General features: G+C 41.1%; 1 protein-coding gene and 1 pseudogene across 1 annotated transcript in view; both read left to right on the top strand.

Moving 5' to 3' along the window:
• Positions 1-25,044, top strand: part of WDFY2 (WD repeat and FYVE domain containing 2) — a gene marked incomplete at its 5' end in the record, with an annotated part of 95,912 nt that extends 70,868 nt beyond the window's left edge. The window contains 5 exon segments of the mRNA XM_006154243.3: positions 9,847-9,952; positions 17,157-17,258; positions 18,097-18,227; positions 19,917-20,025; positions 21,215-25,044. Coding sequence (XP_006154305.2) covers positions 9,847-9,952; positions 17,157-17,258; positions 18,097-18,227; positions 19,917-20,025; positions 21,215-21,244 — 478 coding nt within the window.
• Positions 12,836-13,869, top strand: LOC102480435 (destrin pseudogene; annotated as a pseudogene).
• Positions 25,045-26,932: the final 1,888 nt, after the last annotated feature.

Raw genomic sequence — 26,932 nt, 5'->3', positions numbered from 1 at the left:
AGGCCCCGCTGTTAGAAAGGCTCCATACTTGACTTAATGCTCTGCTGTCACCTCCTTGTATTTCTTGTTTTGTTTTTAACTTGCCAGAGGGCGTTTGTGCTTATCATCAGAGAGCAAGAGAGAGAGTAGGGAGGGTGAAAGCACCCACCTGGGATGTGGTCCCACCACAGTCTCTTCTCCATTTCTCCATCCTGTTGGGTTTGGGGGCACACATGCACAAGTGTCTGGTGTGTTTTTTAAGCTACTGATTTCAGGATTCAAATCACATGGCCATAACATCTTGAATTTAAAAAAGAAAAAAATCAACAAGAGGCCCTGTATTTCCATGTTGCATTGTGCTGTTCCCCTCACATTATATAGCTAAGTCTGACCAGTCATGTTGCTTCTAGGATTGGTGAGGAAGGAAATAGGTCATTCTATCAGGTACAATACTTGTTGATGGCCAACCTGCCTAGCAGGTCTGGAAAGTGGGGCTTGGGGGCCCTTGTCAAAGAATTCGCAGTGCAGTGCATGGAGCAGGCATCCAGGAAATAATAGCCAATTTTGCTGTGCTTTCTGGATAAATGCTACAGTGACTTCAGATGAAACATGAATTTAAGAAGGTCATTCTTACACCCCTTAATCTCCAAACCTGGGGATGCTCCCTTACCTAGTTTTTAACTGCAAATTGGTTTTATTTTGAACCTTTAGATTACAAAATCCCTGAGCAGTATTTATTATAAAGCTTAGAATCCAGCATTCTTTGCTGTGTTCCACTCTTCTGTGTTGGAATATTAACGGTGCTGGAGTCCCATAAATTATGTATTTCCTGTTGCTGAATGTTGCTGCCAGCTATGAGTGGCAAAGCAGTTCCTTCTGTAGCTTATTTTGGTTTTACAAGATCATTGATGTGTATCAAGATGCCTTAACAAATGAAATGTAGTTCAAATCACAGAGTTACACGTCTGTTCAGCTAGATAGATTTTCCTTGCCCTTGAATATTGGAAGGTGGCACTCCATGTTTTGAAAAGTGTGAAATAAAAACTAGGAGAGATAGTTTAAAAAAAAAAAAAAAAGAAGAGGAGAAAAGAAAAGAAAGAAAAGAAAACCTGACTTTCTAAAAAAAATGAGTATGTGTAAGATTTTTATATTAGTCAAAAACTAATAATGAATTCAGTAAGATGTTACAAATGTTACAAACAGGCTGAAGGAAAATCCAAAGAATAGTCATATATATAGGCAATGGAGAATGATGAAATGAATGTATAAGTTGATACACCCTTGGCTGCTTCTGTGAGCAGAGTGGGATGTGGATCAGTTGATCTTCACTACACAAGCTTTGTTTACAATAATATCAGTATCGTATAACTTACCAAGGTATAAAATAGTGCAGTTAAAGATGCCGAAAGATGTATTGTATAAAATCTCACAGCCTATTTGCTGTGATGCCCAATATTCTGTTGAAGAGATACCCGCTGATCTCTTTCTGCCCGTTTCACATTTTTCACAGTCTACCCGACAGTTCTTCCCTCTCCTTCCCTCTAATCGTAATAATACTAAAGATTATTCTAGATCACACAAAAAGGCTGGTCTATAAAGTGTGGCCTAATTATTTACACTGGTACAGTGAGAATGTTAATTAGCCAAATAGGCCTTCTTGCGTTTGCTTTGCATATCTACAGCCACACACATTATTCAACAATCATTAAGCTCACAAAAGTAACTTCCAGGGAACCAGCAGTTAGCGTAATGGCTATATCGCTGGACTCCCACGTAGTCAACCATGGTTCGTGTCCCGGACCCGGTGGCTTAAAACTCACGCCGGGCGCGTGTGCGTGCGTGCCCAAGATCCCGAGAGGAGAATGGAGGAGAAGGGATTGCGGTGTGACCATCCCCCCTAGGGGGTGATTTCTCGCTTTCTGTCTCTATGTCTCTCTCTGTCTGTCTGGCGAGTGCACGCGCCCTACAGTGAAAATCTCTCCAAAAAAAAAAAAGTAACTTCCACAAGGAAATTTGTTTAAGGAATCTTGGATTGGAAGTTTCAAAATATCTATGACTTGCTGCCCAAAGGCTAGGAGACCAAGGCCAAGAAACTGTCTACTCTATTTTACCTGCAATACTTAGAACCTTTAGTGAATTCTTTAGTGTATTCAACATTTCTTAGGTTTCTGACCTGGTACCTTACCACCTGTAAGGTACCTGCAAACCAGGTACCAGGTCAGTGTTCCTCGGAGGGCTTTGTAGGCCTGGACTTCATGAGTTCTTAAAGTGGCTTAGTTATATCTGATTCAGTAAGCACCAGTCTCAAATATGCACTCCAGCAGAGGGCTTGACTGCACAATTGTTTATCCAGTTATATCTTATGGGTAGATTCTCATTGAACCTACACAGTTTAAATATATTGCCTTGACAATTAAAGGAACTCAGCAATTTCTGGGCCATCATTGAGAATTGGCTATCATTTTTAAATGTTTTGATTTAGCTTGTAAAAGCAGAGTTTACAAAAGTGTAGGTTAGGGATAGCTTAAAAATAAGAGAGAAGGCACCCTCATATATCCAGAAAATAGAACTTTAAAATGGCATCAACAATAATCCAGACAAATAACCACAATAAAATTTCACTCCTGGGTCATTCAGTCCTATGAATGAGCTGTCATTAATTCTTGTTCTGATGGTTCTTGGTTTAGCAGTCCACGTTCATGAAGCCATCTCCATCTAAACTAAGAGTCCGGAAATCTGAGGAAGACCTGACTCAATCCACTGGCATAACTTAAAAACTGTTTAAGCAATGTCAACTTCGTGGTGTGTGCCTTAGAGTCTGTTCTTTGAAATACAGTATTTTGAGCTGGTAGAATGGTATTTAAGGTGACTCTCTGGTTTGAGTCTTGAACCTGGCACTTTGCAAAACAGGCCGGGTGCGTGCGTGTGTGTACCTAAAATCCCAAAGTGAGGGAGAAATGGAGGAGAAGGTACTTGTAGCCTGACCATTCCCTTAGGGGGAGGTGGTTTCCCTCTCCCCACTACCCCCATTTCTCTCCAGTGAGTGCAAACACTCTCCAAAAAATAAAAATGTCAGTATATTTAAAATACCTGGTACATATAGTCCTGTTCCATGAAACTCCAAAGTTGTCCTTTACTGAAGTCACAAACGCTGGCCTCTACTTTAGTGATACCTTCAGAAAGACATAAGAGTAATGCAAAGTTACTTGTAGATTACAGAAATTTAATGGTAATTTGTTACTGTAACCAAAAATATCAGAGTGGGAGACATGGTCAGCCCCATTCTATGGTCACAGTGGTTAAGTGCTATGTGTTGAAAACTAGATTGCCCATGGCCAACCATAGCTCAAATCCCAGCCTTGGTGGCTTGAAAATCGTACCAGACGTGTGTGTGTGTGTGTGTGTGTGTGTGTGTGTATGCGTGCATGCATGTACACCTGCGCACATGTGTGTGTCCCAAATTCTACAGAATAAAGAAGCAGAGGGAAAAAGAGTTGCAGCATGACCACACTGCATTGAGGGGTGCTTTCTTTCTCTTCTTTCTCACTTCTCTCCCCCCATCCTTCTTTCTGGCACATGCACATACCTTCTGACAATAAAACAATAATAATATCAGAATTGAAAGAATAAAATTTTCTTTGGGGATACCCTACATAACTAACTATTAGATTGTTGAAAAGTCATGATGTATTTTTTTCTTTGCAAAATAGTTTTGTTCCCCTGAGAATAAAAACATATTGTAGACAGTGTGAACATTTCAAATCTCTAAGGTCATCTCATAAAACTTACAGTTTCTGAAGTATTTATATTAATAGCATTTCATTTTTTACTGATTTAACCTAGGAAGGGCTAAGCCTCTCTTCCAATCTATCAATTCTTCCCATGTAACTTTTGAAATAGTAACACATTGAACAAACACAATTATTTATAGCATCTCTTTTCATAAGGTGAAGGGGCAAGGCTTTATGGTTTTCTAGAACCCCTCTGGGAAATCTCAAAGAGTTTTTAGGCATAAAAAGCATATAAAAGTGGGTTTTTGTTTTATTTTGTTTAATAGCTCAGTGTGGTAAGGCAAAATCCTAAGAGTTGTCAGAGGAGTTTTAGTACTTGGTTAAGGCAGGAGCACAGGCGCCTGCAGGTGGCATGGTGGTTAAGGGTGCTGGACTCCCACATGACTGACCGTGGTTCGAGTCCTGGACCTAGTGGCTTGCTTTCTCACCTTCTCTCTCTCTCTCTCCCTCTTTGGTCAAATTAAAAGAAAGAGAGAGAGAGAGAGAGAGAAATAAAATAATCCTTCATACACACACGAAAAAGACAGGAGTACAGGTGCTTGAGAAATAATACCTGGCTATGGATAATTGAAGTAGCAATAACACAGTTTTTAACAAGTTTGCTCTTTTCACAAGTAAAGACGCTTTTTTTCTTTATCCCACCTTCCCCCCCCTTAAAAAATCAAGGATATTCATTAGGTCAACATAAAGCACTGAAAATAATTCTAATGAGATAGAATCTCTGCGAGCTGGGCAGATTCCACAGAAGGTAAGAAATGTCCTTTAGCATTGTAATCAAAGACATTCATCAGTAAACCAAGGAAGCAAGCCATCAAAACTGAGGAAAGTGGAGCCGGCAGGTGACATAGTGATTAAGGTGCTGGGCCGATTGTGGTTCAAGTCCCAGACCTGGTGGCTTGAAAAATCATGCTGGGCACATGTGCATCTTTCCCCAAAATCCCAGGAGGAGAATGGAGAGAAGAGATTGTAACATGACCATCCCCCCGGGGAGGGGTGATTTCTCACTTTTCCTCTCACTGTTTCTCTCTCTCTCTGGAAAACATGCCCTATGACAAAACAAAACAAACAAAAATCCTGGGGACACTTTTTGCCAAAATGATATAATGTATTTTATAACTTTTTTTTCAGCCTCAAGTACACTAAAATCCACTTTCTAAATGTTGTTCTTAAGTTTTCTCTTTCGTATTCTGAACCAAATGGACACTTCAGAATTGCCTTTTTCATCCTATTCTCTCAAAAAATATACAGTGGTGTTTTCCAGGGGCTACATGATATCATTAAAACATGAAGAAAGAGAGAAGTATCTGGCTCTCTTCTGTTAAGCCAGACTTTCAAAGGATTATAAAAATATTAATGCCATTTTCTTATCAGTATTTTTTGTTTTAAAAAATATGTTTTTCGGGACCAGTAGTTGGAGTAATGGCTATGTTGCTGGACTCCCATGTAGTCAACCACTGTTCGAGTTCCAGACCTGGTGGCTTAAACTCACTCCAGGTGTGTGTGCGTGCATGCCCAAGATCCCGAGAGGAGAATGGAGGAGAAGGGATTGTGTCAAGGCCATTCCCCTGGGGGATGATTTCTTGCTTTCTGTCTCTGTCTTTCTGGAGAACACATGTGCCCTATAGCATAAAACCTCTCCAAAAAAGAAAATATATGTTTTTTTATAAAATACATGTGATTTATGTTAAAATGAAATGAATTCATCATTGCTATTTTCAAATGTATTAATTTTTTTTAATTTCTTAGTTTTAATTTCAAATACAGTAAATATTAACAATTACCACTCATTTAAACTAGAGTCCTTTGATGTCTCAAAGATGTTGTTTCTCAGACCAATCCAGTTGAGAATACTATACATGTCATCAACAGTTAATAAGCCATATCTGTTTCTCACTAACGTCCTGCCTCTCTATTGTTCACTTGCTATCTTTCTCTATCCTCTTCTCTTCACTTCTTCCCTTCCACACTGTCCTATTCTCATTAAGTACCTTCACTGCTTTTACGTCCTCCAATATTGAGTGGATACATAACAATATCTTTCTTTCATAGCCTGGCTTACTTCACTCAGCAATAGATCCTCCATTTCATGTTGGGCAAAGTATTTTTACAAGCAAAATGAGAAATAGCGATTAACTTTTAAAAAATAATTATAATAATAATTATAATAATAATAATGATTGGGGAAAACATAGAAAAGATATCGAATGTTGAAGCGGGGAGATTAATGTCTGTGTACTGACTGACATGCATGGCATTCCCTTTTGAAACAGCAATGTAATACACTGTAAAGATATATGTAATCCAATGTAATATAAAGAAGATTATGATAATAAAAAATTTTAAAAAAAGATGTTATTAAACTTTTTTTTTAATTGCCAGAGGACACATTTGCTCACCAGTGAAAGACAGACAGAAAGTACTTCCCAGTGGGGCATGGTCACACTGCAGTCCCCTTTCCTCTATTTCTGCATCCTGTCAGGATTCTGGGCACATGCACAAGCCACCAGGGCTGGAATTTGAACAGCTACCAGCCTTGTGAGATCTGAATCCCAGTGCTTAACGCAGTGCTTAACGACTGTGCCATGTGGCCGGCCCCCTCAAATAAGTATTAAGTGTGTGAAGAAATCCGGAACCAAAATGCTCAAAACTACTGTTTTAAACTACTCTCTTTTTCTTTCTAAAGCAAATGCATATATACAGTTTTATTTCTTTCTCATTATTACACCTGGCCAACCAGGCATATTCTAAACCACCCTTTTTAATTATAATAATTAACCAAAGGAACTAACATCTTTCATGGAGAAAATGGGAGGAAAATGCAGACAATTGCGAACTGTCTGTCACATGTAAGCATTTTAGCAAAGCTCATGGACATGTGTAACTGAAAGTTTCACTTGTATGTCTCATTAATTAATTCACTGACGTAACCCTGAGGAATAGCCTTATTATGGCATAGAAAAGTAAGCAAACATGTAAATTTAATATTATATATTTTGTACTCAATGTTTCAATATTCTTTTTTGGGAGGTGAAGAATTTTTTTTAACTTTATTTATTTATTTTATTTATTTATTTTAATTTGACCAGAGAGGGACAGAGTGAGAGAGAAAGAGTGGGAAAGTGAGAAAGCAAGCCTCCAGGTCTAGGACTTGAACCATGGTCACCTTGATGGAGTCCAGAGCCCTTAACCATCATGCCACCTGCCTTTTCATTTTACCAGAGAGAGAGAGAAAGGGGAAGGGAGAAAGCAAGCCACCAGGTCCAGGACATGGTCAGCAATGTAGGAATCCAGCACCTTCAACCACCACACCACCTCCCAGCCCCAGTGTTTCAGTATTCTAACTTACTTAGAAATTATCTAGAGGGACCAGCAGTTAGCGTAATGGCTATGTTGCTGGACTCCCATGTAGTCGACCACGGTTCGCGTCCCAGACCTGGTGGCTTAAAACTCACGCCAGGCACGTGTGCATGCATGCCCAAGATCCCAAGGGGAGAATGGAGGAGAAGGGATTGTGGCGTGGCCATCCCCCCTGGGGGGTGATTTCTCGCTTTCTGTCTCTCTGTCTCTTTCTGTCTGTCTGGCGAGCGCACGCACCCTATAGCAAAAACCTCTCAAAAAGAAAGAAGGAAGGAAAGAAAGAAAGAAAGAAAAAAAGAAAGAAATGATCTAGATAGCCAATGATTATCAATTAATTTAAGTTATTATAAACTGTTTTAAGTTACCTAAAGCTCTTGGAAATTATCTTTTTTGTTTGTTTGTTTGTTTGTTTTCGGAAAGATTTTTGCTATAAGGCACATGCGTTCGCCAGAAAGACAGAGACAGAAAGTGAGAAATCACCCCCTGGGGGGGATGGCCACACCACAATCCCTTCTCTTCCTTTCTCCTCTCGAGATCTTGGGCACACACGCACATGCACCGGCGTGAGTTTAAACCACTGGGTCCAGGACTCGAACCACAGTCAACCACGTGGGAGTCCAGCGACATAGCCATTAAGCTAACTGCTGGTCCTGGAAATTATCTTTTAAGATGATATGCTACAGAACATAATTAATGTTCACATAAAAATTTGTCAGAATAGTTATTCAATTTAGTTTAACCAAAATTTATATTTTCAGTAATTATTAAATAATATGTAGAAGTAACATGAGTTGATTTAACCCATTATCCTGTATACACTTAGGAAAAATGAACCTAAGTACAGTAAGATGTAGTGAGTTGTCAGAAAAGTCATGACATATTTTTTCTATTTTTCTATGCAAAAATGCATGATGTCTTTTCAGACAACCCAATACATTTGTGTTATATATAACACTGATACATCATAGTTGTTTTTCTTAACTTGTGCTAGTCCCATTTTCCAAATGAGATTTAATTTTATGAATTCGTATGCTTAAAATATTATTGAGTTGTGGAAACCAGCAGGTGGCGTGGTGGTATTAATGTGCTGGATGCTCCCACATGAACACTCCCACTCTCGAACCATGGTTGGAGTCCCAGACCTGGTGGTTTGCCTTCTCACTTTCCCTCTCTCTCTGTTTCTGTCTCTTTTGGTCAACTTAAAAGAAATGAATGGATAAATAAATAATTATTTTTTAAAAATATTATTGAGTTGGTTAACAGTTTCTATAAAAAAAGAATTTTTATTTTTAAGTCTGATATCCTAAAGATAGTAGAGGCTCAATTTCCTTATTTTCTGTGAATTTTAGGAATATTGAATTTATATTAGCACTTGTTTATAAGCTGATCAGAACAAGTTCTTTTAATTTAAAAGTGCTACAATCTAATATATTGATACTCTCAGAAAATAGGAAAGCATTCCATATGCAATTATAAGAATGGTAAAGGTGAAGGCCTGACTGGATTCTAGAAACACAGATGCAGAGTTTAAGATATTTAGTTTTATAGCTTCAGCCATGGATCAAGAGTAGACACAGAAACACACAAACACACAAAATCACCAGTCTAGATATCAAAGAGCTGTTTTTCTTCCCAGTAGGTACAAAATTCTTAATTAATTTGAGCTCAAAGTAGATACACATACAAATAAAACTCACCAAGCAACCAGATACCCTGTTCTCTCTTACTCAATAGAGAATCTATTGTTAGCAGTCATCATATTGTCAGACCATAAAACAGAATTCTCGGTCTTTTTTGCTACCACCAAGGAATAAGTTGTCAGCCATTAAAAAACTAGAAAGAAAAATAAGACACAGATTTAAGAGACAGGGAATTAAAACTAAAGAAATAGTCAAGTCATTACTGCTTTGGATTCACACTGGGAGCCAAGAAAAGGCATGCTTGGGCTTACGCCACCATTGAGGGGTACACTTCAAACAATACCATTTACCTGGCTCTGTTGGTTATATCCAATGAGCATCTCCATGGGAAACCTGCAAAACTCCTATAGATAGTTTTTCAAAAATCATGACTCTTGAACAAATTGTGTATAAAATAAACTTGTGCCACAGATGTTAATCGGTTAAGAAAGGTAATTAACCAGATGTTGCAACTAGTTCAACAATCAGCCTTTTTCCTTAAGTGTTGGTAATTCACAAGGACTACCTCCTTCCAGAGCCTAAATATGGGAAAGGAGAATTTAAACTTATTTGAAAGCTCAAATCCTCTCCTAATTATTAGCATGTTGAAAAATCTGTTGGGTTTCTGGGAACCAGCAGTTAGCGTAATGGCTATGTCGCTGGACTCCCACGTAGTTGACCGCGATTCGCCTCCCGGACCCGGTGGCTTAAAACTCACGCTGGGTGCGTGCGTGCTCGCCCAAGATCCCGAGAGAATGGAGGAGAAGGGATTGCGGCGTGACCATCCCCCCTGGGGGGGGATTTCTCGCTTTCTGTCTCTATGTCTCTCTCTGTCTGTCTGGCGAGCGCATGCGCCCTATAGTGGGGGTGGGGAGGGGAAGCCTCTCAAAAAAAAAAAAAAAAATCTGTTGGGTTTCTGAGATGTGCACTTGTGCCCAGCAGTGCATATGCGCAGTCTCTGACTTAGCTAATGTTTCTGCTATTGGGCCTTCCTCTGCTCGCCACTGACCTGTCTCACTCACTCTTGGTTTCTTTCACAGTGACAAAGTCCAGGCCCTCTCCTATGCACAGCACACAAGGCAGCTGATCTCCTGTGGTGGTGACGGTGGGATTGTCGTCTGGAACATGGATGTGGAGAGGCAGGAGGTAGGCTCACGGTAGGCTGGAATGGGCCCTACAGTTCTCGCTGTAGGTCCCTCCTGCTTATTCTTAAACATGAAATAAGATATCTTATGTCAGAGAATTAAAAATTAGAGTCTAGAAGGAGTTTCTGTGCTAATCACCCCTCAGAAATTGGCATTAAAGTGATGGGAGATTTCACAAGAATTTTGACTGAGACTAAGCTGCTTACAATTTTAATCTTTTAAACTATTCACAGGAAAAGTACAGGTAAGAAAAAAGAACCATCTATTTCTGGCAATTGGCCCTTTAGTATAAAATGCCTTACAAAGCCAGAAAACTCATGTGCTTTGGGGTATTCAGGAAAAATGGCAACGATGAAATAAACTCTTTAATTTGGTATTAGTAGAAGTATTAGAAATAATTATTTTTTGTGCTTATATATTCAGCCATGTTGTAAGTAATTCCTCAGTTATAAATTATATTCTTTGTCTTTTTAAAACACACCTTCACTAAGTTTTATCGTAACTTTTTTTTAATTGTCAGAGGACACATGCATTCGCCGGAGAGCCAGAGAGAGGGGGAGAGAGAAAGCATCTCCAGATGAAGTGTGGTCATGCCCCAATCGCTTCTCCTTCATATCTCCACCCAGTTCAGATTTTTGGCATGCATGCATACACACCCAGCATATGTTTCAAGCTACCTGGGCTGAACTCAAACCATGGTTGACCATGTGGGATCCAGCTCCCTTAACCACTGCTCTGCAGGGCTGGCCCATAATACTTTTTTTCTAGAGGGCATGTGTGCTCACCAGAAAGAGACACAGAGAGAGAGAAAAAGCAAGGAAGCCCCCCCCCCCCTCCCTCCAGGAGGAATGACCACACTGCAATCCCTTCTCCTCCATTCTCATTTCAGGATTTTAGGCACACACATAACATGTACCTGGTGTGTTTTTCAAGCTGCCAGGTCAGGGATTTGAACTACACAGTCAGCCATGTGGGATCCAGCTACCTTAACCACTATGCCACCTGGCTGACCCCAATAACACATTTTTTATAACTTTTCTTTTTAATCTGTGAACCTACCTACTACAACTACTATGTTTACTGAATGTCCCCTTTGACAAATACTTTGAAGTTAACAATTTTCCCTTTGCCCTAGAATTATTCTGGGTATATTTTCCCCAGGACATTATACATTCTTCTCATTTATTCCTTGCAAGATATAAGAATTAGGTAGAAAGGCAACACTTTAAAAAGACAAAAGTAATTTCTCAACTTTTTCCATGCCCTCACCCTAGTCTCATTTCAAGAGTGTAGTTGCTATTACCCACATGTAATGCCTTTCAATTGCCAGTAATTAAATGCTTAAGAAGATTAAAGCTTTATTTGCTCAAGCCATAAATCCACAGGAGTTCTATTAGTAACTAATTAAAATGATCATTACTGTTAGGAAGTGGGGGATTTTAGAATATTGCCTTTGAAAAGTACACTTGGCATCATCAGTGTATAAAGGCAGGGGATCCGTACAGTGAGTGCTGTTCATGCTAACCAGGCTCCTGTGTGACCAGGGGCTGTGGCCTGGGCTGAATTCTTCACGGTAGCCTGCTTGGGTTAGGGTCAGTCATACCAGGTCTGTCTTGACTTCTTTCCAGGCCTAACTGACCAAACCAGGAAAGGGGAGAATGGCTGGGTACTTCTCCCTCAGTGCTAGCAACTTCCACCTCGACAGAGGCCAAACGGAGGATAATGATGGTTTTTTTTCCGGAGATAAAGCCAGGTGGTTATGCCTTTTGAGCCATCTTGCTTAACTTATGCTTCGATTATTTACTTGATACTTTGCTTAAATTATTATCTTGACATGCAGATAAATGGGGACTCAGTACTTATTGACTTATTTAAAATCTTGTGGAGTAAGTCAAAAACTCTAAATAAACAGTGAGATTGTTCCAACCATTTTTTGGAAGTATCTTTTTTTTTTTTTTTTTTTCTCTAGAGTGCATGCGCTCACCGGAAAGACACAGAGAGACAGAGAGACAGAAAGCAAGAAATCACCCACCAGGGGGATGGCCACTCCTCAATCCGTTCTCCTCCATTCTCCTCTCAGGATCTTAGGCACTCATTCACATGTGCCTGGTGTGAGTTTAAGTCATCAGGTTCAGGACTTGAACTGCAGTTGACTACGTGGAAGTCCAGCGATATAGTTATTATGCCAACTGCTAGTCCCAGAATGATCATATTTTATAAACACAAATCTTCTGAGTTTTTTTGTTGTTTTGTTTTGTTAAAGCTGGTTATGGCAGGGGGTGTGTGGTGCTCCCCTGAGGGGGCCTGAGACATGTAATGAAGCAGCCCCTAGTCTGAAGTACTGACAGACTTTCTGGGAAAAGAAGATACGTAGGAGAAAATGTCAGAGTGCTATTAAATTATATCAATGATGGTATGCCGGCAATGTAAGACAGGACATCAGTGCCGGGTATTTGGGGAAGGCTGATGTTCTCAGTGAAGCGTCTGTGGAAGGACATGGTGCAGAAAGATCGATGGGGCCTGGAGTGTTGTGACCAGGAGCTTTCTGGGCCTTGCAGACTCAGAAGCACCAAGAGCAAGGACAAGGTGGATATGCTCCTGAGCAGTTTAGAAGCCATTGGAGATAAGAGGATGGCAGACAGATGATAGGTGGAAGAACTGGAGTGGCTGGATGAAGATTAAATTGACATCCCATCTGTTAAACATGTGTTTGTATGACAGGGATCTTCAAAAAAATCATGGAAAATGTGTATTATAAAAATCTATGCATGGATTTCAAAATTTTTGCGCCAAACTCTTGGTCCCACTTCAGTGAGAAGGATGCTCCGCAGATTTGGTGCCTGTCGGCTCCCTTCCCCAGGTCCCTGCCACAGCCGCCAGGAAGATGGCCTCAGGAGTGCAAACTGCTGATGAAGTATGTTGTTCTTTTATGACATGAAAGTTAGGAAATGCTCCACACCAGAACAAATCAAGTAAAGAAAGAAGGCTGCCATTTTTTGTCTCAGTGCAGACAAAGAGTGTATCATTGTAGAAGAAGGCAAGGAGATCTTGGTTGGAGATGCTGGTGTAACCATCACTGATCCATTCAAGCATTTTGTGTGAATGCTTCCTGAAAAAGACTGCCACTGTGCCTCATATGATGCAAGCTTTGAAATCAAGGAATCCAGAAAAGAAGGGTTGATTTTTTTTCTTTTATGGGCACCAGAACTAGTGCCTCTGTAAAGTAAAATGATCGATGCAAGCTCTGAGGATGCAATCCAAAAGAATTTCAAGGCATAAAACATGACTGGCAAGCAAATGGGCCAGAAGACCTCAATCGGGCTTGTATCGCTGAGAAGCTAGGTCGATCCCTAATTGTAGCTTTTGAAGGATGCCCAGTGTAGCTTCATCATTGCGTGCCACAAATCTAAAGCTTCTGTCTTTAAAGTTACCTTCTTGCTATGTAAGTAAAGCAAATATTATTTAGGCCAGGGTCTCATTGAGGGGAACTGTTCTGTCATCTTTTAGACTTAGCTACATATTCTATAAACACGTGCAAATGGCCCTAAATAAACCTAAAGTTTAAAAAAAATTTTTTTGCTCCAATATAAGCCTATAGTCTAATTCCATTTTCCAAAAATGTTTTGATATACCCTTGTACAGTTAAATACATTTTTCAAACTTTCATTATTTTTTTAAAAGTATACATTGCATATCATAGGTGTTCATCAAAAAGTTACAAAATGCTAATTAAAAATACAAAATGACATTGATTACTCATTATCACCGAGAAATATCACCCTTAATATGCTGGCAGACATTCCTCATTACATTCTCTTCTATATATAAGTTTGAGTTTTGTTTTTGTTTTTGGGGGGTTTTTTTGGAGAGGTTTTTGCTATAGGGCACTTGCACTTACAGGAAGACAGAGAGACAGAAAGCGAGAAATCACCTCTCGGGGGGATGGCCACGCCGCAATCCCTTCTCCATTCTCCTCTCGGGATCTTGGGCACACATGCACACACGCCCGGCATGAGTTTAAGCCACCAGGTCCGAGATGAACCGCGGTCGACTACATGGGAGTCCAGCGACATAGCTATTACGCCACCTGCTGGTCCCAAGTTTGGGTTTTTTTAAACCCAAAATGGAATCTGTCTACACGTACTGATTTAAATTCTTCCCCTTTCCATGTCCTTACTCCCAGCTTCCTCTCTGTAGATAGATTATGATAGATTTGATGTGTGTCCTAAACATGCATGCTTCCGTGTAAAAGATGTAGTGGGGTGTGCGTTTGTTAAGGTTTATATAAATGATAGTTTCCTACCAGTCTGGTTCCATTTCATCTTTTCCCACAGGATCCTTTTTGAGCTCTCCCCATCCCACAGTGTGTATCTTGAGGTACTTCTGCTTAGGATGCCACAGTACCCAAGTAGCAGTCACGTTTCACATCTTCATTTCCAAGTTCAGGGCACATGGATTGCCACAAACTCCCTGGTAACCCACACGGTGCCCAGATGACCTTCATAGGTCCCTCAAAGACCTATGTAAGACTTTCAGGGCTATAAACCCAAGAGTGGGATCAATTGAAGGTGTATTCTTGGTTTTGCTAAATGACAACCGAAGGACTGTACCCATTTATACTTCTAACGGAGGACAAGCAGTTTCCTCACACCCCACATCCTCACCATAGTAACTGTTACTCCCTTTCTGGTTTTGCCATTTTGGAAATAAAGATAAGATAGTAACTCATTTTTACTTGAAATTTCTGCTTACCAGTAAATTGGAGCTTAGCTTCATATACTTCCCTCTATGAACTGCATGTTTTTATCTTCTACAAATTTCTCACCTTTTCCTATCATTTCGTTATCTATTTATAGGGTACTTTGCACATCGTAGATATTCTCAGGAGTTCTTTGTTAGTTATAGACTTTGTACATATCTTCTTGTAGTCTCTGTTAACTTGGTGCTATATGTATTATTTAATAACTTGGGGTTTTTTTCGGTTCATTATATATTAAACATTTCTCATTTCTTTAAATATTTATTTCTACTACATCATTTTTAATGGTAATAAGCTAATATTTGAGAAATTGTTCCATAAACAAGCATTACTACTACTCCTTGGATTCTCTAAGGAACATATTAATATGTTTTCTCCTGTGTGCCGTGGTTACTAATTCAGTTTTTCAGGCCACTAGACGCTCTTGACTAACTGAATCTGATTACTATAAGCATCACTTGATTTATTTGTGGAACAAATGAGTTTCTGTTTCCTCTTTTTTTGGTACATCTTCCTGATTTTCCTACATTGTTATTTATTGTTCTTTTAAAAAAATTAGAGCATCAATAAGTCTTTTAGGGGTAAAATGTCTTTAGCTAAAAAATATCATTTTATTAAATCTGTTCTTAAACTGAATATAGCATGAAATTGACAAAGTAAATTAAGACTTAACTTCTTTTCTTTGGTTTTAATAAAATAAATAGACCAAGAATAGAGTTCTTGAAATTTTTGGGGGGGACCAGCAGGTGGCATAGTGGTTAAGGTGCTGGACTCCCATGTGGCTGACTACAGATTGAGTCCCGGACTGGGCAGCTTGAAACTCACGCCAGATGTATGTATGTGTGTGCTTAAGTTCTCAAGAGGAGAATGGAGGAGAAGGAATTGTGGTGTGGTCATCCCCCCTGGGGGATGATTTCTCACTTTCTATCTCTCTGTCTCTCTAGCAAGTGTATACACCCTATAGAAAAACAACAAAAAAAATTTTTTAAAGTCACTTTCTTACCTTTTTTTAAAAAAAGTGTGTATTTGTAGGTTCATTTCTACCTGAATGTAGAAGTAGCTAAATCCCAGTATCTGTTCCACAACAGGTATTCCCAGAAGAAAATTAAACATCAACAGCAGAAGGACTGCCAGAGGCTTTACTGTACTCATGTCTGCTGTGCGTGTTCAGAGGGGGTGGGCCATTAACTACATTTCTCAAACTTGTTTGCTCTTGGGCCTCTTAGAGCGAGTGTCCTGTGAGTCAGACATTTCCTGGAATTCACTTTGGGGAAACTCTGGGGCTGGATGTATTTTTCAAAGTTCCTTGAGTTTTGTGCTATATGGAAAGAGATGAATTCTGCCAAATAGAGGATTTTATGGAGTTGAACATAGAACTCTGGAAGCAAATGTACGTGTAATCTATAACAATTTGCTAAAATATGACTTTAAGCTGAACGTACTTTTAAAACCTGTCTGACATCCTTTAGAGTACTAGTGATGGGGGTAGGAAACTGAACAGAACAACACCATGTGACCCAGAAGCTAAGGAGCAGAGCCTCAAACCCGGCAGGCCCTGCCATGAGTGGACAGTAGACAGGCAGCTCCCCGAGTATCTGCTGTAGTCAGGTTGAATCACTCCAACATGGGCAGCTGTGAGTACGTGTGATGTGCAGTTAAACATCATTTTACATAATCAGAGAAAATATAATCGCATGCAGTCAGAGAATATGAGAAACCCTAAATCTTCTGCATGGCTGCCAGGACCCCATGTGATCTGGTCCCTGCTTACCCCTCCAGCCTCATCCCTCATTACCCCTGCTGTCCCTTCCAGGCATCCAGAGCATCTTTCAGCCCCCTCTGCCACCCCCTCCCATCTGTCCCCAGGTCTCAGTTGTCCTACAGTTTGTCCGAGAATCCCGGCCTGGCTTAGAGCCTCCTGTATCCCTCTGCTGTGGCACAAGGTACTTTTCTCTCCCAGGCCCTCATACACTTACACTCTAACTATTAGTAACCATGTTTTCATGTCTGGTCTTCCTGGTAAATTATCAGCTTCATGAAGGTGGAGAATCCTTTTCTTTTTAAAAAACCATTTATTTAATTCAATTTTTCGTTATTATTTTTTTACTTTTCCATAGGGCATGCATGCTCACCAGAGACAGACAGGGAGAGAGAAAACTTGAGAAAGCAAGCCACCAGGTCTGGGACTTGAACCACAGTCTACCATGTGGGAGACCAGCACCTTAACCACCATGGCACCTGCTAGCCCCAGTGGAGAATCGTTTTATCCACTGTTGCAGCTCATCTCCAGACACATAACAGGCAGTCAGAAATGTTTTCTTACGTGACTGAGAAATCCCACGTGTCTTTAATGAACACATCCTGTTTGCTCACATTTCACTGGTGTCCGTGATCCCATTGTCCTCTTGTTCTCATCTGTGACCTGTTATGTGTTTTGTTTGACAAGACCCCTGAATGGCTGGACAGTGACTCCTGCCAGAAGTGTGATCAGCCTTTCTTCTGGAACTTCAAGCAAATGTGGGATAGTAAGAAAATTGGCCTAAGACAGGTGAGTATTACAGATACTTTATCAAATATAATTGTGGAGAAATAACCTAACCTTATGATCTTAGAAGAAATAGCACCCTGGGCATGAGTCGTGGCAGAAGCAAATTATTATCCTGGAGTCACCTTATGGCCACACATTAATTTACTCTTCCTACCTACTATAACTCGTATGTACTAGATTCAGTTTCTGTAGTGACTTGTTCCCAGGAAGTGTAGCTAAAGGCAATGATTTTAAATCCTAGTGGTGTGGATTGAAATACACCTTAAAATTAGAGGCTGGTCATGCTTAGCTCATGTTGGTACCAAACCATGAAATTTTGTAAGTGGCATTTATTTCCCCTTAATTATTTTGCTTTCCCTCCTTCTGATTTAGGTGTTTATATCTACTTATGATACAGTCTGATCAGTCTGATTCCATGGTTTGATTTGGTCTTCCCCAAGGAAATCAAATGTTGGGCCACTTCGGGGAGCAGGGATAACACGTACACAGCGGATTGCATGAGGTTACAGCCGCGTGATCCCTGGAGGTGAAACTTCTTCAGTACACTCAGCGTTGAGGTCACCTGATGGTTTCACTATAGTTCACAGTGATGATAATTGGCAAAGACCAAGAATGGGGAAAGCTGAGTAGTGGGGTGGTGGCAGAGTCTGGTGGTGTTTCCCCACAGCCCTCATTCTGATGAAACAGAGCCCAAAGAGAGAACACGCCTGGTGCATTCCTGTTCGTGGTCTGGGCTGCTCCTATTTAGCATCCTCGCCTGATTGTGGCCGATGAGCCTGGGACTATCAGGGGCGGGACACAAGAGCCACAGCAAATATGTCTTCTCTCCCTTCTCCAGCACCACTGCCGCAAGTGTGGGAAGGCTGTCTGTGGCAAGTGCAGCTCCAAGCGCTCCTCCATCCCTCTGATGGGCTTCGAGTTTGAAGTGAGGGTCTGTGACAGCTGCCATGAGGCCATCACAGATGAAGAGTAAGTTCCAGTAGTCTGCAGAGCTCTCCTGGTTAAGGCGAGGATCTGATCTGAGAGCTGCAGTCAGTGTTCCAGCCATGACTTGAGCTGCTCTAATTCTTGCTAGTTTAGAATATAGACCAGGGCAAATGGTACAAGCCCTCCTTTGCCCCCAAGAGATCTGTGTTATCGTATGAGATAAAGAGTAGAGAATGCACTCAAAGAATTCATCTCTGCGCTCTTCTCAATCCCAGGGGTATGTGCATTTAAAATAGATGCTCTCCATGCAAACTCTTGAATCTGCTCATTTACTTGACAGTTGCCCGGGAGCGTAGGGGCTCAGGGGTCACTCTCTAGCCCAGGCTGGTGTCGTTACAGGAGTTTAATCAACCCGTGACTCTAGAAGGTTTCGTTTTCCAGGAAGAGCTAACCTCTTTCAGCTAAGAGGCAAATATTCCCCTATTGCTGGGATGCTCAGCTGGCTGCTCTTGAGTCCTGCCCTGAAACCCTGCACCTTTGTGTGCTTGGGAGGGTGGGACAGATCTGCACTGTCTCTTAACTAATGCTGGCTAATTGAAAACTGCTGGCAGAGTTAACCAGAAAGCTCTGCAACAAATTTCCCCTGTAGCAAGTTACAAAAAGATTTCCTAGGTAGCTTGTCTTCCCAATTTGTGTTGTAAAAGTATTTTAAGCATTCTTTTTTATCCATTATCAAATATAAATGACAATGCCCTTGTATAAGTAAACACTTATATTCCTTGATTATTTTCTACTCATCACACATGATGAAATTAATAAGCAAGTTTTTCTCATTGAGTGAGAACTGTGAGAGACCTTAGGCATATTCTAGTTGAGTTCTTCATTTTATAGATAAAGGCACAGACCCAGAGAGCCTAAGCAGCTTTGCTAATTAAGCATAGATCTTTAATTAGATTTTAGTATACTGAAGATCTGTGCTACAGATTTAGCTGTAGAAAAAAAGAAAGAACACTGTCATCTGAGAGCCTCCTGCAACAGAGTGAGACCCTTAGAACCCAACTAGAGAGCCACTGTCCCTATCGCTGCATCCCATCCCCTTCCTACCTCACTGTTTGTTGGCCTTGTCTCAATGGAAGTGCCTGCATTGCCTCTGGAGCACCTAGGCAGTTGACAAAGCCTTCTTGCTTTAAAAAAAAAAAAGTATAGATTTAAAAATTCAAAACAAATAATGATTTTGTTTTTTATTTTAAATTGCTTATTAAAGCTTGAGGATCCTACAGAAAAACTAAGCCTGCAATTATACCAGTGAAAAAGAAAGAATAGGAGACCCTTCAATTAGGAATGATAGTAGTTAGTATCTTAGGCATTTTAATAAGCATGTCTTTTTTATTTTTTTGTAATAGGCAAAGGTTGACTTTTATTGGCAAGCCCTTCTGAGCTCAAAGTTTGCAAAACCTCTGTGGTTTTAAAAGATTTCTCAGAAACAACAAGTCGAGATTTTTACAGACTCCACTAGAGCAACACATTCTCCAAAAGGACTTTTGGAGATTTCATCTTTTGCCCATTTGGAAATTCTTAAGAATCGTTTACTTTTTGGATATGAGAAGCATTTATAACAGTGAAGCAGTTCTAGCCACTGAACTAAAAACTTCGAGTTTAATGTCATCCTAGATCTTCTTCATTCTCATATCACTACCTTTCACTCTTGCAAACTTCCTTTGCTCCTTCCAGACGTGCACCGACAGCTACCTTCCATGACAGCAAACATAACATTGTGCATGTACATTTTGATGCAACCAGAGGATGGTTACTGACTTCTGGAACTGACAAGGTTATTAAGGTAAAACACCATCTGATTTCCATCTTTGGCCTTATGCAAGTAGGAGCACCAAGATCATATGAGGTACTGCTCAAAAGATGATCCTTGACAGTTAGCATTTTTGAGAGCCTATCACGTGCAAGGCCCCTTGTAGGCACTAGCTATATACAAAGAAATAAGACATGGCACCAGCCTGCAAGGAGCAGATCATCTATTTGGGGCTTACTCTTAAAAGGACAAATATGACTACTCAGCAGTCAGCATGGTAATACACATGAGAGTTACCTCATAAGTTCAGCAGAGGCAGATGGTATTGCTGGACAAGGCAGATGGTGCTTCACACAGAAGGTGGGATTGAGCTGAGCATTGGATGAAGGGCAGAACTTAAATAAGCCAGCAGGTAATAAACGAGATCTTTTTCCAGTGAGAAAGTTGTCATGCAGGGTCTGAGGACTATGGTCAACCATAGGGATTCAGTGCCATGCAGGGGCCCAAGACAGAAGGGGCCACCCCCAGCATCTTACCCTAAGAATCATAGAGATACAGGCACACCCAGCACACTGAGCTCTACCTCCTGACCACAGCAAGTTACAAAAGGATCCTCGTAGAGGATGAAGAGGTTAAAGTAACTACCTTTGGAAGCTACCAGACCTCTGTGGCTTTGGGCACATTTAAAGTAAACTGTGACAGTCTCGATTGCTTTATTTTTTCTTTTAAAGAATTATTTATTTTTAATTGTATTTATTATCATTATTCTTCAATTTTGACAGAGAGAGACAGAACAAGCTGCTAGGTCCAGGACTTGAATTGCAGTTGGCCATGTGGGAATCCAATGCCTCAATCACCACACCACCTGCTGGCCCCGGTTGCTTTATTTTAAAAACTGAGACATTTACAGAATTGTTTGAAAAGGACACAGCACATGTTTGGTGTCCAATGTATATTTGTTTCCTTCTCCCTTAAATGGATCTAATCCACCTTCATTCTCCCTTAGCTGGAGCAACATCTCAAGCTTCCATTGTATTTTTAACCTTAATGTTGAACTTTGTGATTAAAAAAACCAGTATTTTATATATTTAGAAATTAGGTTAGTATGTAGTTGATTATTAAATGCAAAAAAAAAAAATCACTCAAGGAATTCAGTTACAAAGACTATTTATATACTTCAGCACAATTGAACTCATCCTATTTCTTCTTTTTCTCTTTACAGTTGTGGGATATGACCCCAGTAGTGTCTTGATAACTCTCCAGGAACTAGAAAGATAATATTTACTAAAGAAATGGTTGATCTTATCCAAATCATTACTGGAGGAGTAGACATGTGAGAAGTAAGAGAGAAACCACAGATCCTAGATGCATTTGCCTATTTCCTGCGCAGACAGTGATGAAGGAACCCCCCAAATGGGACTCTTTCAACTTGTTCATACAGCATAAAAGAAGATATTTTTTTAACAAATGGTTTATACAGTCTGGCTATACTACATTGTTTTGAGAATACTGAAAAAAATCACTGTGGGGTGTTTAATTTTTATATTTCTCAATACTCCATTTTACTTGTTGCTTTGTGTGTGGGAGAAAAGAGGGAAGTAGCTGTTCGAGTATTTTGGTCGTACGCAAGTAGTTGCCATGTTTTCTTCACTTGAGCAGGCATCACGTGGCCCGCATCTTTTTCTTCACTTCTCACTGCATCTACCTGCACCTTCTCTGTTTTTCACCAGAGCATAGAAGGAAACTTCAGAAAAATTCATGGAGAAATGAAATTTAAGTATCTAAGTTTATTTTGGTGCAGAAACAGTTTTGAAAACTATGCATAGCTTTTTCATTATATGCATTTTCCGTGAACTTTTTGGAGACCCCCTTGTTTCTTCTTTCATATCCTCTGCAGTGGAGAGATTTGCAAAACCATTTGTGTAGCTTTATTGCCTGAAGAGTCCGTTTATGACCCGTTTAAATCTGATTCCTTTATGTTCTTATGGAGGAGAACTGACCTGGTGTTTCTGCTTGTTTCCTCTGTTTTTCCCACATTAAAAATGCTGTGAGAAAGCTGCTTCCAACCTTTGTCATCACAGAAGTAGGTGATTGTAACTCAGAGCTTCAACTGTCAGTGCCTGGATTGTTTAGAATTCAGTTGGAGCCTCCTGAGCCTTTTTATTATTTTTTGACACACTTCTCTCTCATCATAACATTAAACACACACACGTTCCCCAAAAAAACCTACGTGCTTCAAAAATTAAGTGTCTTTTAAGATGTGTTTTTCTGTGTAACATTGTTTTTGAACTTGAACATGTTTGTTACTGCTAGATTATAATCCTATTTTATTCCTTACTATCTGTATTTCTTCCCCGTTAAAAGTTAGATATTTAACATGTTTATCTTAATGTATTGCATCAGAACATTTTGCACACTTTCATACTGAAACTATGTGATCTGGGACATTAAGGTACAGTTCATGCTGTGTTACTTCTTAGAATGTAGAAGAGGACTTCCAAAAATGAACCTGAAGAAAGCTCATTTCTAAAGTAATCCAATCAAGCTTGATAAAATCAAGTATTCTTGTGTGTGGTGACTCAACTCAAGACCTTAAAGTCCTATAAAAATCTTATCTTCACCTGATAAACTAGGATTAAAATTAGCGGTAAGCATATGCTAGGTGCCTGGCCCACTCGAAGCACTTTCCAGGTACCACTTCATTCCATCCTCACTTGTCAGGAACATCAGGGAATCAGTAAGTCTCTTGAGGATTTCCAGGTGAAATAGAGCCTTGTGGATCAACAGGCCAATCGCTTGCCCTTCCCTTACCAAGCCCTACCTGCATAGTATCTTACTGACTTCTGATTTGACAGGTTGTTGATGGTCATATTTGAGTGGAATTGAAACAACCCCTTAGTATTTTTCCCTGTTTCCTAGAAAGCAGTCTTTTCCACTCTTGATCATTCATTACTCTGCTTCCTAACTCTGGGGGAATACTACAGGCCCTCCTTGGATACCACCCCTAATACTGACCACGTGTGCTTCCTGGAGGTGATTCTACTGCCCATCGTTGTGAAGCAGGGCAGTGTGTGTGTCCCATGCACCACAGTACATGCCACAGGGGACAGACACACACACACTGGCACCACCTCCCTGAGACATCAAACCAAATCAGTCCATGTGACCAGACTCTGAGGATGCACATACACATGTGCACACTGGCACACATGGGAGCCATTACCACTTGGCACTCTCTGCTCCCTTCCACACCAACCTTTCTTGCCATCAGTCTGAGCTATTTTAACTAGTTTGAGCCTTTTCTGCATGATTGCTCTGTAAAAGAGCTTTAAAAAGGGAATTAAATTTAAAATATTCAAATATCTCTGTTGTAGTTTGTTACTAGAACCTGCAGGCATTTTCCAAGTTGTACATACTAGAGAAGTGTGTGTTAGAATGAGTAATGGAATGAATCACTTGGCTTTCCCTTCCTGACCCTCAGAGCTTGGCCTGTATACAGAAAGGGAAATGCAGTATTAGGGAGGTACCTAGCAAGCCTTGAGTGGATTCTAAGTGAGGTCTAGAAGAGTTCAGATCACATTCAAGAAGCCAGTCGTCCTCGTGAGATCACACATGTGCATTACGGTCACTCTAGACTGTGACCCTGGGCTTCACTCCAGCTGTCCCCCTCTCAGCATTGCTGTTGCCCAGCCACAGAGCCACCCACAGGTAGAAACCACTTGAACCTTCATTGGAGTGAGGATCAGGATTGAAAAATATAGATAACCCCAGGTGTCCATTTCTCTGCCCTTTTCATTCTCTTCATCAGCATGGGTGCTTGAATTTGGTGAAGGGCTTTAGCAAATTAACCATGTGTATTTGTAAGACTGTGAATGAAGTGGCCACCATTTTTTGTATTCTTTGTAGAGAAATCTGTGCTAGTGTTGGGTGTCTTCCAAGCATTTTATGGAAATGGAGGCTTCATTCATTAGGAGTGAAAGCTGGCACCAGCATTGGCTTTTCTCCTGTCTAGGTGAACTGTCACATTCTTGTTTTGCCCCATTGGATTTGCACTTTACATATATTTTTGCTCTCTTCCTTAAACAAACAGTAGCTCTGGCACATAATGCCTAAACGTGGCTATGTTGGGAAAGTAGCAAAACTGCACATATCATACACAGACTTGTTCTCTATTTGGTTGGATAAAACCAATCGAGTGTTCTTGGTTCTTCCAAAGGATGGACATTACTACTGGAGCCTTTAATTGCATGGAGATGTCTCCACAGTAGCAAAAATAGTCCAAGATTAGGTAGCTGGAATCCTGTGTGATTTTGTATGAGGTCAATAAACCATAGCATTTTTTTCATTTGATTGTTTGAATTTTTTGAAGAATCATAAAATCGCAAAACTGAAAGGGATCTTCAGGGATCTAGAATGTGCCAAGGAGAAAAGAATTTTAGTCCTACAAGACAGATATAGCAGAGATATAAACAAGAGAATCTAAAAGAATGTTCGAGCAGCTAGTAATGGCTAGTAAGTGGGAAGAGAGACTTCTAACACCTTAAGATAGGACACTCTCTGGACCCAAGTTTGTTGCTCTGATGATGAGCACAGTTGACACTTTGGGCCCCTGCCCTGTGGTTATGAGTGGGTGGGTGCTGTAAGAGGAGGCAGTTCTGCACCTGCATAAACTTCTTCCTGCCCTCTTCCCTGGAAACCACCTCAGTGACAAAACGTCAATGGAAATCCAGGGACACTGAAAATGCACCTTCTCCCATTTGTCTGAAGGCTGGCTGTGAGTCTCTGGGCTTCTACCACTTGCCCTACTTATGGAATATCACTTTTTCATCTCTCGATGTTTTAAGTTTCTTCCTTTGTCAGAGAGAGACAAGCATCCTCAAGAGAGTCTCATACCGAAATCCCACCTTCCTTCCCAGGATCACCGGCATGTGTGTGCCCAGATTGTGCAGGTCAGCTCCAGAGCCAAGCCCTGATTGTCCATATGTCTTCTAGCAGCGCAGAACATTGCACGACTTAAAAGCATGATTTAGTTTTGCTCACCAGTCAAATCTCCAAGTCCAAAATTCGGCTTTTAAGGAAAAGGATACTCTGCGTGTCACAGTTACTGTACATCAACATTCATTAAATTAGATTACTTGAATTCTTCCTCTTCTATAGTGGTTTAATTGTATGTAAGTGATCTTGTTCACTGAGATTCATGTTTTTAACGTGAAAGAAAGCATCTTGCCGAAGTGTTCTTGTTTTGCTCCCCTAATATTAGGTTAAATGTTAAGTTATTTTTTTTTTCCTGGTGCAAAAGTAGATCTTTAGCAGCTTGACTGGAAAACAGAAAGTCCATTTTGAACAGAGTTACCTAGATGACAGTCTTTAAAATTTTAGTCCAGGTCAACCAACTATTGTCAAGTGCCCACCACGCAGCAGTCTTGGAACAAGGCACTTGGGTGACAAGGTCTGTGAGGCCCAGTCCCTGGCTGGGCAGAGGCCACATGCGTTCCTGAATCACTTCAGTGTGATTGAGTGGATGATAGAGCTGTGCTGGAAGTCACGCCCCAGGAGCCACCCTGGGCACCCCTAACCCAGCAGGGTGGCAGGAGGGACTTGACAGAGAAAAGGACTTCTGAGTTGACTGTTAAAAGAGAAGCAGTGAGTTGAGTAAGAGTTGGGGGAGGAAATGGCTCTCCAGGCTGTGGAAAGAGCATAAACAAAGGCTGGGAAGGGATCAGCCTGGCCTGCTCAGGGACCACAGTGGGTTGGGCTTGCCAGAGAACCAGTGGCTCAGCTGCGGTCCCAGAGCCTCCATCCTATTAGATGCTGAGGCTCCATGGCCTGGGGGTGGGGGTGGGGGCAGTAAACAGTTTATTTGCCAAAAGAGATTTCCTTAGAGGCATATCCTGCCTCCAGACGTAGTATCAGTTTCTTTTCTTTTGAAACCCCAAGGACAGTTACCTGAAAATGCCCCCTGATGACTAATTCTCATCTTTCTGAGTGCACAGCCTTTCACGGGAGGCTCTGTGTTGGAGCTGGAGACCATCACATGCAGGGCCCTTGGCCCAGAATTTACAGAATAATCCATAGGTGGACAGGACAGGGCCCAGCTGCTCCGCTTTGAAAAAAGAAACCCCTTGGCCCATGGCGGCAGGAGATTGTTCTAGAAGAGTGAAGTCCTGCAGTACCAGGCAGCACCCTGTGCTGTGGCGCAGAAGCACCGTCACGGCATCAGACTGCTCCCCACAGGGTGGTGTGGTCAATGCCGTAAGCCCTCGGCGCAGTGACTGCCAAGTGGGAAGGACAGACTTTCCTCAATTCAGTTGCAATGAAAAGGGCTCAGGCAGCCACCGCCATCCCACAGGGGGGCTTGGCAGTGCCTGTTTCTTGCTGTTACATCATCTGCCTTTTTGTTTCAAGGCCCGAGTACCGTATGTCCTAACTGAATTCAGGAACTTCTGTGCTCGTGTTGAATCTAGCTCGACTCTGCAACCGCGAACTGCACGCCGAGCCTCAGGGGCTTTAGTTTGTATTTTCTGCCCTTAAACATTCTCCATTCTGCCCAAGGTGCCTATTTAGGTCTAACACATGAACGTATCTAAAAATTAGATCTATCCTAAATTGGATTGGGATCCCTTCCTTATATTTCTCATGCCAGAGAAATGTTTTCAACAGATAGTAGATCACTGAAAAGAAGAACGTTGAAAAGGACGTAAAAGCCTTGAGAGAGAGATGAGCCTGATAGTCATTCTTAAGATCCCTTCCAGCTCTGTGATTCAGTGATTTGTGATGCCTAAACCATTACCGCGGCCAGCCTGCACCTGGCTGTCTTAACCAATGCAACCACGTCACCATGCCTTGGCCTGCTGTCACGGCAAGTGATTTGTTTTCTGAGTTTTTCTATCTCGAGCCTAGTGGTTTGGCTATGGGGGGGGGGGGGGGGGGTGGGGGGGGA

Source organism: Tupaia chinensis, unplaced genomic scaffold (genome assembly GCF_000334495.1).
Source record: "Tupaia chinensis unplaced genomic scaffold, TupChi_1.0 Scaffold000402_1, whole genome shotgun sequence".
Taxonomy (NCBI): Eukaryota; Metazoa; Chordata; class Mammalia; order Scandentia; family Tupaiidae; genus Tupaia; species Tupaia belangeri.
Note: the sequence above shows the minus strand (reverse complement) of the source record. Positions and strands in the feature narration are given on the sequence as shown.